Genomic DNA, 14,092 nt, shown 5'->3' on the forward strand with positions numbered 1-14,092 from the left:
CATACAAACTAGTGTAGTTCAAAGTACTTAGAAGTAAAGGAGGACAGAATAAGTACTAGAATATTACATTCTTGTCCCTATATTTAAGCAAAGTTGCCTAATTTACTTATTTTACAGATATTGAAGGCATATCTTTCTATTTTTCAATTATATATTTTTTTAATACATTTCAATTTGGTCATCATCCTTTGAAATATTTCTTTATGTTCAGAACAAGTGTACTCATCTATGCCGTGTACTGTATTAGAAACTGATTTATTAGCATGAAACTGTCACATACAATAAATGAAGGCTGAACAAACATTCAATTCTGTCAAACAGCAGATTTATTTATTGGAAACAGCATTACAAAGATAAAACACTTCATTTCACTAAATAATATTTCCTTTTGTTCGGTTACATTAACTCAAAAAGTTCAATAACTCAATAACACATCAAGCTGAATAAGTAGTAAATAGTCTATAAAAGGAAGTGAAGAAACAAAGATATAAACTCATCAAACATGCAGATAGATTTTTAAATGATTTCTTGACTCAACATTTATCCAGATGAGATCATAAAACTCTGGATTCATGAAAATATTCAACCTTTACATAATGTCAAATTTAACCTGTTTTAACATCTAACAGCTTGTAAAAACACTGCAAATGTCTTTTATTCTGACATTTGATGACTTTTCCTAAAGTGGTCAAAATGCACAAAAATATAAACATATTAAATGTTATATTTAGTATTTGTGCTCCAGATGTTTGTCCATTGAGGCTGTTCTGGGTCAGATTATCTCTGTATCTTTTGACATGTGTTTTAGTGAAATGAATAGTTAATAGTTTTAATAAGATTCTTTTTATGATGTAGCAGTGAAGACTGATGGCTCTAATGGTTATACAATAAACCCCACAGTTCCAGAAAGCTCTGCTCATTTTCACTTTCACTAAAATTACATTTAACCACCAAAAAGAGATGAAAAAATGACTAAAAAAGATTAAAAAAATAGATTAAACACCTTAAAAAATACCAAAAAAGACATAAAAATGACTAATAAGAGACTAAAATTGACTAAAGAGACTCAAAACTACCAAAAAGAGACATTTCCATCATTATTGCTATGTTATATTTTCATGTCTGAGGTAAAATAGGACATGATATTGTGTGATAGGAGATGTTTAGTGGTGTAAAAGCTAAAAAAAAATACACTCTCTCTGCTCTCTGACACATGAATCAAGGTTTAATCACATTTATTGATCAGTCAGTGAGACTATTGATGCTTTCTAAACACATCTGTGCTTCAACGTTTGGTATAAACACTTTTTATGAGGAGAACAAACTGTGATGATAGAATATGAACAGTATGTGATGATAGAATATGAACAGTATGTGATAGAATATGAACAGTATGTGATGATAGAATATGAACAGTATGTGATGATAGAATATGAACAGTATGTGATGATAGAATATGAACAGTATGTGATGATAGAATATGAACAGTATGTGATGATAGAATATGAACAGTACGTAAAGGGTTAAGTAAAAATGTTACAGCTCTTTACACGAGAGATTAATATGCTGTCAAACTATAATTATATACAGATCAGATCTCCTCTCTGCTCTTCTTCTAGTGGTTTTAATAAAGGTCTTACTACTTCCTGTTTTGGCACTGAGCGTTGGTGCTGGATGGAAATCAGAAGCTGTGGAATCGAACACTATGGACGTCATTCCTCGCCGTGCTGGGCTGCAAAAACCTGTCAGACTGAGAGGAGAGATGAAACCAAACATGATTTTCTTCTTCAGAGGGTTTGTGTGGCTCCTCGGATGTCCTACTCTGCTCCCCGAGCTCCTTCCTCTCCAGCCGGCTCTCCTTCAGCTCTGGAAACACCCAGGTTATAATTATCCAGCTCAATGTTCTCCTGTGGGTCTGACTTCTGCCCCCTGCTGGCCTGGAGAGACATGACAACACAGATCTAAGTGACTGCATCACTCCTCTATCAGTATAAACAGGCTGAGTGCTTCATTTCAACCAGTCCTCTAAACAAACATGTTCAGTACCTTCAGGATGAAATAGAGGGCAGTGTTAGACAGCAGCAGAGCCACCGGCAGGACGACCAGTCTGATGATGAAAACTGTTCTGTGAAATGTCTCATCTGGATCTGATGAGACACATTCAGTCATCACATTAGATCACATGACATCATGAAGACAACAGCTCCCATCAAACAGAAACTTTAGTGATGTTAAATCTCCTAAAATCATTGAAGTCTGAAGCAGCTTGTTGATTCAGCTCTTAGAGAATAAGTTCATCTGATCCTCTCTGTATGCTGATGATGTTCAACAAAAACCACTAATGTGTTCACAGCTGCTTTGAAAGAATGAATGAAAGTCTGCTGATTCTCTCCTTAAAGCTCCTGTCTGGTTAAAATGATTCAACTGATTGTTAACAGTCAACGTCTTTACATGCAGTTAAATCAGATGTGATCCTGTTGAAGCTCTGAGTTCATCATGTAAAGCCCTGTTTATTATCATTATAGTGCTTATCTGGCTTCACTTTTACTTTCCACTACAACACAGTTGTTATGGTTGAATAATGTTAAAGAAGCCGGGAAGGAAACAGTTTACAGCTCCTTCATCAGACTGTGACTCAGCTCTCTGTAGGTCGCTGGGTCGCTCCTGCTGCCTCATGACTTTTTATCAAACATGGAAACAAAGTCAGTGTGACGTCTCAGTTGGACTGAGCTTCACACTCTGCTTCAGCTTACCTGTGACAGTGAGAGAGAGCAGACGGCTCTCAGAGGAGAAGTTATGAGAAAAAACATAGACGCCATAAACACAGCTGTAGTTTCCTTGGTGGGCGGGGTCTGCAGCAGGAAACAGGAAGTCAGCAGAGTGATTGACAGCTGGCTGGGTGTAGTTGTATGTTGTGTTGGAGGAGGTGAAGGTGAGCTGGAAGGAGCCTCCTGGGTACTGAGGCTGGACGGAGCAGCTGATGGTGAAGTTGGAGCCCTGGAGAACCTGAAACCCCTGCTGCTGGGCCCCGGAGACCCCGTCCATGGTAGGAGACACATAGATGATTGGCTGAAGCAGCAGGTCTGTAAATACAGAAAGGTGATTGGCTGAAGCTGCAGGTCTGTAAATACAGAGAGGTGATTGGCTGAAGCAGCAGGTCTGTAAATACAGAGAGGTGATTGGCTGAAGCAGCAGGTCTGTAAATACAGAGAGGTGATTGGCTGAAGCAGCAGGTCTGTAAATACAGAAAGGTGATTGGCTGAAGCAGCAGGACTGTAAATACAGAGAGCTGATTGGCTGAAGCAGCAGGACTGTAAATACAGAGAGGTGTGGCACCCTGGACATTTTAGGGGCTCAGATTATTTTCAGATTAGTTGTTGTATTAGTTTGTTATGTTAGTGACTGGCGCTGTAATCCTTTGCTGAAGGAAGTTAGCCCAGTCATAGTGGACACAGTCACAGTAGAAGCAACAGGAGAGTACTGATGCTAGACTGTCTTTTTGTTGTGTATTTCACTACAAATAAAACCATCTGGCACCTGGATGAACATTGTCTACATTCAGTGTGTAACTAGATGATGAATCCTTCTTCTTCTGTGAGAAGCTGAATGTTGTTTTCTCCTCATTTGTTTGTTGAGATAAATGAACGTTGATCACTGAGAGATGATCACACAGCACAGAGAACTCCTACATTCATGTGTAATACAGAGGAGTCAGAGAGCAGAGGAGGAAACACATTAACATCCTCAGCTGCCTTCAGATCAGACAGAAAACAGCTGCAGTTTGATTCATCTGAGACCATCAACATGTTAATAAGACATTCATACAACACTGCAGACACAATAGTTTCCTACAGAAATGATTGGAAGATATTTAACCTGTTAGCAAACTGTTGCTTCTTTGTTCAGACACAGACCAACAACTATATTCATTTGTGATGTAGTTGTTTGTAAGGTGGATGTGACTGAGCTGGCTCAGGAGGACTGCAGAGTGTGTGAGTGAACCACAGCAGGTTGATTAAAGGTACAGATTGTTTCAGTTTGAATCAATGAGCCTCCAGGAACAAGCTAACTTCTCTACCCTTTAGGAAGCCGTCATCATCCATAAGTTTACAGTTCAGTTCAATGGAAACCACCAACTATCACTGTGACAGAGGAAGGAGAGTATTACTGTCAGAGATGATGTCACTGATGGACTCACCTGAGCAGGTGATCTCCACGATGGAGGAAGCGAAACGTGATGATGCACAGTCCGTCAGTGCAGATCCAGACTGAAGACAGTAAGGATTGATCCACCATACAGGTGTACGTGAGGACACATCTTTGCTTCCTGTTGAAACAGCAGAGCCACAGTCCAATTCTCTGCAGGCAACAGCTGCTTCCTTCAGGGTCCAGTCAGAGTCACTCACTGGTCTCCACTCTCCCCGTTTCATCTCCAGTGTACCTGCACAGCGACTGGCTCCTCCCACCAACCTGACAGTCTCTGAACAGAAACAAGAGAGTCATCAGTAAAAGAATAAAGTGAGTTTCATTAGAACAGAAATGAAGACAAATCAAAGCTGCAGCTCCTCTTCTACCTGAGCAGGTGAGTCCAACAGCTTTACCAGGTGAGCAGGTTCTTCTAGCTGAGTCTGATCTTCTACAGTCCAGGAGATCAGACTCATGGCCTCCACACTGGAACTCTTTGGTCCACATTGGAGCCTCCACTTCTCCATAGAGCGCCCCCTGGAGGACTGAAGGAGCCCCACAGCCAAGCTCCCTACAGACAACCTCTGCATCCTGCTGGTCAAAGTCAGCTTCACACACTGAGGACCACGACTGCTCAGACTTCACCTCCAGTCTGCCTGAACACAGACTAGTCCCATTCACCAGCCTGACAGAGTCTGGAGAGAGAGAGGATTTAATATTTAATACTGATATTTATTTACCACCTTATATATCATGACAAATATAAAACATCTCAGGAGGTCCCCTCCTGGAGCTGTGGAGTCTCTGGTAGCCGGGCCTCGGCCTCTGGACAGGAATTGATACGATTTTATTGATACCAATACAATAATCTATTGTGCTAGTTGGTCCAGTTCTTCATTGATTCTCTTATCAATTCCTGATCAAATGTTTTGTGTGGAAAGAAATTGTCCTACACAAGTTTCAGGGACAACAAAACAGTTTGATTGTCTCCACTGTTAATCAATGATGTTGCATGCTGATGAATATGTTGGTAAGATAAATAACATGCAAATAATGCACAGCCAACAGTTCATTACTTAAATAATGAATTTGAAAGCATCTAACAGTCTCCTGCCTCTATGAACAGCAGTGCCAATCACATGCTGCTTGTTCCAGCTGTGTCAGTGTAATGGTTATAAGAATGCTGTAATTCTGAATGCACTGAATGGAAACAATATGAGTTCAAACATATTTAAAATGTGTGTAAAAGGAAAAGATAAAGGTGCTGAGTTAAAATGATGTAATTCATTGTTCTATAAAAGGGATTGATTTAAAAATGCACTATGATCTGCAGATCAAGGTTATCTGTGATCCATTGCTCTGACCTTTCAGGTAAAACAGGTTAAAACAGATAAATAGGATAAAGAGATGATCTGTGTTTAAAATGTAGACTCATCAACCTTCTATAATGTTTTAAAATACACTTTAAGTTACATTTTGCAGTGTTCTCTTATTTCCCTGAGTTTCCTTTTTTCTGTGAGTTTTAAGTTTAGTTTGTAACTATTGATCTGTTTTAGATTGCTAAGGTCTGGTTCAGCCTGTGTAGAGGAACAGCAGGTCTGTAGATACAGAGAGCTGATTGGCTGAAGCAGCAGGTCTGTAAATACAGAGAGCTGATTGGCTGAAGCAGCAGGTCTGTAAATACAGAGAGGTGTGGCAACCTGGAAATTTTAGGGGCTCAGATTATTTTCAGATTAGTTGTTGTATTAGTTTGTTATGTTAGTGACTGGTGCTGTAATCCTTTGCTGAAGGAAGTTAGCCCAGTCATAGTGGACACAGTCACAGTAGAAGCAACAGGAGAGTACTGATGCTAGACTGTCTTTTTGTTGTGTATTTCACTACAAATAAAACCATCTGGCACCTGGATGAACATTGTCTACATTCAGTGTGTAACAAGATGATGAATCCTTCTTCTTCTGTGAGAAGCTGAATGTTGTTTTCTCCTCATTTGTTTGTTGAGATAAATGAACGTTGATCACTGAGAGATGATCACACAGCACAGAGAACTCCTACATTCATGTGTAATACAGAGGAGTCAGAGAGCAGAGGAGGAAACACATTAACATCCTCAGCTGCCTTCAGATCAGACAGAAAACAGCTGCAGTTTGATTCATCTGAGACCATCAACATGTTAATAAGACATTCATACAACACTGCAGACACAATAGTTTCCTACAGAAATGATTGGAAGATATTTAACCTGTTAGCAAACTGTTGCTTCTTTGTTCAGACACAGACCAACAACTATATTCATTTGTGATGTAGTTGTTTGTAAGGTGGATGTGACTGAGCTGGCTCAGGAGAACTGCAGAGTGTGTGAGTGAACCACAGCAGGTTGATTAAAGGTACAGATTGTTTCAGTTTGAATCAATGAGCCTCCAGGAACAAGCTAACTTCTCTACCCTTTAGGAAGCCGTCATCCTCCATAAGTTTACAGTTCAGTTCAATGGAAACCACCAACTATCACTGTGACAGAGGAAGGAGAGTATTACTGTCAGAGATGATGTCACTGATGGACTTACCTGAGCAGGTGATCTCCATGATGGAGGAAGCGAAACGTGATGATGCACAGTCCCTCAGTGCAGATCCAGAATGAAGACAGTAAGGGTCGATCTTCCATACAGGTCTCTCTGAGGACTCATTTCTGCTTCCTGTTGAAACAGCAGAGCCACAGTCCAATTCTCTGCAGGCAACAGCTGCTTCCTCCAGGGTCCAGTAAGAGTCACTCACTGGTCTCCACTCTCCCCGTTTCATCTCCAGTGTACCTGCACAGCGACTGGCTCCTCCCACCAACCTGAAAGGCTCTGAACAGAAACAAGAGAGTCATCAGTAAAAGAATAAAGTGAGTTTCATTAGAACAGAAATGAAGACAAATCAAAGCTGCAGCTCCTCTTCTACCTGAGCAGGTGAGTCCAACAGCTTTACCAGGTGAGCAGGTTCTTCTAGCTGAGTCTGATCTTCTACAGTCCAGGAGAGCAGACTCATGGCCTCCACACTGGAACTCTTTGGTCCACATTGGAGCCTCCACTTCTCCATAGAGCGCCCCCTGGAGGACTGAAGGAGCCCCACAGCCAAGCTCCCTACAGACCACCTCTGCATCCTGCTGGTCAAAGTCAGCTTCACACACTGAGGACCACGACTGCTCGGACTTCACCTCCAGTCTGCCTGAACACTGACTAGTCCCATTCACCAGCCTGACAGAGTCTGGAGAGAGAGAGGATTTAATATTTAATACTGATCTTTATTTACCACCTTATATATCATGACAAATATAAAACATCTCAGGAGGTCCCCTCCTGGAGCTGTGGAGTCTCTGGTAGCCGGGCCTCAGCCTCTTGACAGGAATTGATCAGATTGTATTGATACCAATACAATAATCTATTCTGCTAGTTGGTCCAGTTCTTCATTGATTCTCTTATCAATTCCTGATCAAATGTTTTGTGTGGAAAGAAATTGTCCTACACAAGTTTCAGGGACAACAAAACAGTTTGATTGTCTCCACTGTTAATCAATGATGTTGCATGCTGATGAATATGTTGGTAAGATAAATAACATGCAAATAATGCACAGCCAACAGTTCATTACTTAAATAATGAATTTGAAAGCATCTAACAGTCTCCTGCCTCTATGAACAGCAGTGCCAATCACATGCTGCTTGTTCCAGCTGTGTCAGTGTAATGGTTATAAGAATGCTGTAATTCTGAATGTACTGAATGGAAACAATATGAGTTCAAACATATTTAAAATGTGTGTAAAAGGAAAAGATAAAGGTGCTGAGTTAAAATGCTGTAATTAATTGTTCTATAAAAGGGATTGATTTAAAAACACACTATGATCTGCAGATCAAGGTTATCTGTGATCCATTGCTCTGACCTTTCAGGTAAAACAGGTTAAAACAGATAAATAGGATAAAAAGATGATCTGTGTTTAAAATGTAGACTCATCAACCTTCTATAATGTTTTAAAATACACTTTAAGTTACATTTTGCAGTGTTCTCTTATTTCCCTGAGTTTCCTTTTTTTCTGTGAGATTTAAGTTTAGTTTGTAACTACTGATCTGTTTTAGATTGCTAAGGTCTGGTTCAGCCTGTGTAGAGGAACAGCAGGTCTGTAAATACAGAGAGGTGATTGGCTGAAGCAGCAGGTCTGTAAATACAGAGAGCTGATTGGCTGAAGCAGCAGGTCTGTAAATACAGAGAGCTGATTGGCTGAAGCAGCAGGTCTGTAAATACAGAGAGCTGATTGGCTGAAGCAGCAGGTCTGTAAATACAGAGAGCTGATTGGCTGAAGCAGCAGGTCTGTAAATATAGAGAGCTGATTGGCTGAAGCAGCAGGACTGTAAATACAGAGAGGTGATTGGCTGAAGCAGCAGGTCTTTAAATACAGAGAGCTGATTGGCTGAAGCAGCAGGTCTGTAAATACAGAGAGGTGATTGGCTGAAGCAGCAGGACTGTAAATACAGAGAGGTGTGGCACACTGGACATTTTAGGGGCTCAGATTATTTTCAGATTAGTTGTTGTATTAGTTTGTTATGTTAGTGACTGGCGCTGTAATCCTTTGCTGAAGGAAGTTAGCCCAGTCATAGTGGACACAGTCACAGTAGAAGCAACAGGAGAGTACTGATGCTAGACTGTCTTTTTGTTGTGTATTTCACTACAAATAAAACCATCTGGCACCTGGATGAACATTGTCTACATTCAGTGTGTAACTAGATGATGAATCCTTCTTCTTCTGTGAGAAGCTGAATGTTGTTTTCTCCTCATTTGTTTGTTGAGATAAATGAACGTTGATCACTGAGAGATGATCACACAGCACAGAGAACTCCTACATTCATGTGTAATACAGAGGAGTCAGAGAGCAGAGGAGGAAACACATTAACATCCTCAGCTGCCTTCAGATCAGACAGAAAACAGCTGCAGTTTGATTCATCTGAGACCATCAACATGTTAATAAGACATTCATACAACACTGCAGACACAATAGTTTCCTACAGAAATGATTGGAAGATATTTAACCTGTTAGCAAACTGTTGCTTCTTTGTTCAGACACAGACCAACAACTATATTCATTTGTGATGTAGTTGTTTGTAAGGTGGATGTGACTGAGCTGGCTCAGGAGAACTGCAGAGTGTGTGAGTGAACCACAGCAGGTTGATTAAAGGTACAGATTGTTTCAGTTTGAATCAATGAGCCTCCAGGAACAAGCTAACTTCTCTACCCTTTAGGAAGCCGTCATCCTCCATAAGTTTACAGTTCAGTTCAATGGAAACCACCAACTATCACTGTGACAGAGGAAGGAGAGTATTACTGTCAGAGATGATGTCACTGCTGGACTTACCTGAGCAGGTGATCTCCACGATGAAGGAAGAGGAATGTGATAATGCACAGTCCCTCAGTGCAGATCCAGACTGAAGACAGTTAGGGTTGATCCACCATACAGGTCTGTCTGAGTACTCATATCTGCGTCCTGTTGAAACAGCAGAGCCACAGTCCAATTCTCTGCAGGCAACAGCTGCTTCCTTCAGGGTCCAGTAATAGTCACTCACTGGTCTCCACTCTCTCTTTTTCACCTCCAGTGTACCTGCACAGCGACTGGCTCCTCCCACCAACCTGACAGTTTCTGAACAGAAACAAGAGAGTCATCAGTAAAAGAATAAAGTGAGTTTCATTAGAACAGAAACAAGAGAGTCATCAGTAAAAGAATAAAGTGAGTTTCATTAGAACACAAATGAAGACAAATCAAAGCTGCAGCTCCTCTTCTACCTGATGAGCAGGTGAGTCCAACAGCTTTACCAGGTGAGCAGGTTCTTCTAGCTGAGTCTGATCTTCTACAGTCCAGGAGAGCAGACTCATGGCCTCCACACTGGAACTCTTTGGTCCACATTGGAGCCTCCACTTCTCCATAGAGCGCCCCCTGGAGGACTAAAGGAGCCTCACAGCCAAGATCCCTACAGACCACCTCTGCATCCTGCTGGTCAAAGTCAGCTTCACACACTGAGGACCACGACTGCTCAGACTTCACCTCCAGTCTGCCTGAACACAGACTAGTCCCATTCACCAGCCTGACAGAGTCTGGAGAGAGAGAGGATTTAATATTTAATACTGATCTTTATTTACCACCTTATATATCATGACAAATATAAAACATCTCAGGAGGTCCCCTCCTGGAGCTGTGGAGTCTCTGGTAGCCGGGCCTCGGCCTCTGGACAGGAATTGATAAGATTTTATTGATACCAATACAATAATCTATTCTGCTAGTTGGTCCAGTTCTTCATTGATTCTCTTATCAATTCCTGATCAAATGTTTTGTGTGGAAAGAAATTGTCCTACACAAGTTTCAGGGACAACAAAACAGTTTGATTGTCTCCACTGTTAATCAATGATGTTGCATGCTGATGAATATGTTGGTAAGATAAATAACATGCAAATAATGCACAGCCAACAGTTCATTACTTAAATAATTAATTTGAAAGCATCTAACAGTCTCCTGCCTCTATGAACAGCAGTGCCAATCACATGCTGCTTGTTCCAGCTGTGTCAGTGTAATGGTTATAAGAATGCTGTAATTCTGAATGCACTGAATGGAAACAATATGAGTTCAAACATATTTACAATATGTGTAAAAGGAAAAGATGAAGGTGCTGAGTTAAAATGATGTAATATAGTGCTCTGACCTTTCAGGTAAAACAGGTTAAAACAGATAAATAGGATAAAGAGATGATCTGTGTTTAAAATGTAGACTCATCAACCTTCTATAATGTTTTAAAATACACTTTAAGTTACATTTTGCAGTGTTCTCTTATTTCCCTGAGTTTCCTTTTTTTCTGTGAGATTTAAGTTTAGTTTGTAACTACTGATCTGTTTTAGATTGCTAAGGTCTGGTTCAGCCTGTGTAGAGGAACAGCAGGTCTGTAGATACAGAGAGCTGATTGGCTGAAGCAGCAGGTCTGTAAATACAGAGAGGTGATTGGCTGAAGCAGCAGGTCTGTAAATACAGAGAGGTGATTGGCTGAAGCTGCAGGTCTGTAAATACAGAGAGTTGATTGGCTGAAGCAGCAGGTCTGTAAATACAGAGAGGTGATTGGCTGAAGCAGCAGGTCTGTAAATACAGAGAGGTGTGGCACCTTGGACATTTTAGGGGCTCAGATTATTTTCAGATTAGTTGTTGTATTAGTTTGTTATGTTAGTGACTGGCGCTGTAATCCTTTGCTGAAGGAAGTTAGCCCAGTCATAGTGGACACAGTCACAGTAGAAGCAACAGGAGAGTACTGATGCTAGACTGTCTTTTTGTTGTGTATTTCACTACAAATAAAACCATCTGGCACCTGGATGAACATTGTCTACATTCAGTGTGTAACAAGATGATGAATCCTTCTTCTTCTGTGAGAAGCTGAATGTTGTTTTCTCCTCATTTGTTTGTTGAGATAAATGAACGTTGATCACTGAGAGATGATCACACAGCACAGAGAACTCCTACATTCATGTGTAATACAGAGGAGTCAGAGAGCAGAGGAGGAAACACATTAACATCCTCAGCTGCCTTCAGATCAGACAGAAAACAGCTGCAGTTTGATTCATCTGAGACCATCAACATGTTAATAAGACATTCATACAACACTGCAGACACAATAGTTTCCTACAGAAATGATTGGAAGATATTTAACCTGTTAGCAAACTGTTGCTTCTTTGTTCAGACACAGACCAACAACTATATTCATTTGTGATGTAGTTGTTTGTAAGGTGGATGTGACTGAGCTGGCTCAGGAGAACTGCAGAGTGTGTGAGTGAACCACAGCAGGTTGATTAAAGGTACAGATTGTTTCAGTTTGAATCAATGAGCCTCCAGGAACAAGCTAACTTCTCTACCCTTTAGGAAGCCGTCATCCTCCATAAGTTTACAGTTCAGTTCAATGGAAACCACCAACTATCACTGTGACAGAGGAAGGAGAGTATTACTGTCAGAGATGATGTCACTGATGGACTTACCTGAGCAGGTGATCTCCAGGATGAAGGAAGAAGAACGTGATTTTACACAGTCCCTCAGTGCAGATCCAGACTGAAGACAGTCAGGGTAGATCCACCATACAGGTCTGTTTGAGGACTCATCTCTGCGTCCTGTTGAAACAGCAGAGCCACAGTCCAATTCTCTGCAGGCAACAGCTGCTTCCTTCAGGGTCCAGTAATAGTCTTTCACTGGTCTCCACTCTCCCCGTTTCACCTCCAGTGTACCTGCACAGCGACTGGCTCCTCCCACCAACCTGACAGGCTCTGAACAGAAACAAGAGAGTCATCAGTAAAAGAATAAAGTGAGTTTCATGAGAACAGAAATGAAGACAAATCAAAGCTGCAGCTCCTCTTCTACCTGAGCAGGTGAGTCCAACAGCTTTACCAGGTGAGCAGGTTCTTCTAGCTGAGTCTGATCTTCTACAGTCCAGGAGAGCAGACTCATTGCCTCCACACTGGAACTCTTTGGTCCACATTGGAGCCTCCACTTCTCCATAGAGCGCCCCCTGGAGGACTGAAGGAGCCCCACAGCCAAGCTCCCTACAGACCACCTCTGCATCCTGCTGGTCAAAGTCAGCTTCACACACTGAGGACCACGACTGCTCAGACTTCACCTCCAGTCTGCCTGAACACAGACTAGTCCCATTCACCAGCCTGACAGAGTCTGGAGAGAGAGAGGATTTAATATTTAATACTGATCTTTATTTACCACCTTATATATCATGACAAATATAAAACATCTCAGGAGGTCCCCTCCTGGAGCTGTGGAGTCTCTGGTAGCCGGGCCTCGGCCTCTGGACAGGAATTGATCAGATTGTATTGATACCAATACAATAATCTATTGTGCTAGTTGGTCCAGTTCTTCATTGATTCTCTTATCAATTCCTGATCAAATGTTTTGTGTGGAAAGAAATTGTCCTACACAAGTTTCAGGGACAACAAAACAGTTTGATTGTCTCCACTGTTAATCAATGATGTTGCATGCTGATGAATATGTTGGTAAGATAAATAACATGCAAATAATGCACAGCCAACAGTTCATTACTTAAATAATGAATTTGAAAGCATCTAACAGTCTCCTGCCTCTATGAACAGCAGTGCCAATCACATGCTGCTTGTTCCAGCTGTGTCAGTGTAATGGTTATAAGAATGCTGTAATTCTGAATGTACTGAATGGAAACAATATGAGTTCAAACATATTTAAAATGTGTGTAAAAGGAAAAGATAAAGGTGCTGAGTTAAAATGATGTAATTCAGTGCTCTGACCTTTCAGGTAAAACAGGTTAAAATAGATAAATAGGATAAAAAGATGATCTGTGTTTAAAATGTAGACTCATCAACCTTCTATAATGTTTTAAAATACACTTTAAGTTACATTTTGCAGTGTTCTCTTATTTTCCTGAGTTTCCTTTTTTTCTGTGAGTTTTAAGTTTAGTTTGTAACTACTGATCTGTTTTAGATTGCTAAGGTCTGGTTCAGCCTGTGTAGAGGAACAGCAGGTCTGTAGATACAGAGAGCTGATTGGCTGAAGCAGCAGGTCTGTAAATACAGAGAGGTGATTGGCTGAAGCAGCAGGTCTGTAAATACAGAGAGCTGATTGGCTGAAGCAGCAGGTCTGTAAATACAGAGAGCTGATTGGCTGAAGCAGCAGGTCTGTAAATACAGAGAGCTGATTGGCTGAAGCAGCAGGTCTGTAAATACAGAGAGCTGATTGGCTGAAGCAGCAGGTCTGTAAATACAGAGAGGTGTGGCACCCTGGACATTTTAGGGGCTCAGATTATTTTCAGATTAGTTGTTGTATTAGTTTGTTATGTTAGTGACTGGCGCTGTAATCCTTTGCTGAAGGAAGTTAGCCCAGTCATAGT

At 41.1% G+C, this 14,092-nt stretch overlaps 1 protein-coding gene and 1 long non-coding RNA gene across 2 annotated transcripts in view; one reads left to right on the forward strand and one right to left on the reverse strand.

The window, feature by feature from the left end:
* Positions 1 to 1,451: 1,451 nt before the first annotated feature.
* The window catches only part of LOC133980080 (scavenger receptor cysteine-rich type 1 protein M130-like), a 16,692-nt gene continuing 4,051 nt past the window's right edge, over positions 1,452 to 14,092 (reverse strand). Inside the window, exons 4-15 of the mRNA XM_062418651.1 lie at positions 12,586 to 12,891; positions 12,210 to 12,491; positions 9,987 to 10,295; positions 9,562 to 9,843; positions 7,123 to 7,428; positions 6,747 to 7,028; positions 4,575 to 4,880; positions 4,199 to 4,480; positions 2,999 to 3,083; positions 2,754 to 2,914; positions 2,047 to 2,147; positions 1,452 to 1,937 (exon numbers count right to left, since the gene is read on the reverse strand). Of these exons, the coding sequence (XP_062274635.1) occupies positions 1,818 to 1,937; positions 2,047 to 2,147; positions 2,754 to 2,914; positions 2,999 to 3,083; positions 4,199 to 4,480; positions 4,575 to 4,880; positions 6,747 to 7,028; positions 7,123 to 7,428; positions 9,562 to 9,843; positions 9,987 to 10,295; positions 12,210 to 12,491; positions 12,586 to 12,891 (2,822 nt within the window). The 3' untranslated portion in view covers positions 1,452 to 1,817. The remainder of the gene's footprint in view (positions 1,938 to 2,046; positions 2,148 to 2,753; positions 2,915 to 2,998; positions 3,084 to 4,198; positions 4,481 to 4,574; positions 4,881 to 6,746; positions 7,029 to 7,122; positions 7,429 to 9,561; positions 9,844 to 9,986; positions 10,296 to 12,209; positions 12,492 to 12,585; positions 12,892 to 14,092) is intronic.
* LOC133980092 (uncharacterized) lies at positions 2,966 to 3,564 on the forward strand. Its single transcript, XR_009925154.1, has 3 exons — positions 2,966 to 3,081; positions 3,120 to 3,213; positions 3,328 to 3,564. It is a non-coding gene; the product is annotated as an uncharacterized LOC133980092 (long non-coding RNA).

This window comes from Scomber scombrus, chromosome 5 (genome assembly GCF_963691925.1).
Source record: "Scomber scombrus chromosome 5, fScoSco1.1, whole genome shotgun sequence".
Taxonomy (NCBI): domain Eukaryota; kingdom Metazoa; phylum Chordata; class Actinopteri; order Scombriformes; family Scombridae; genus Scomber; species Scomber scombrus.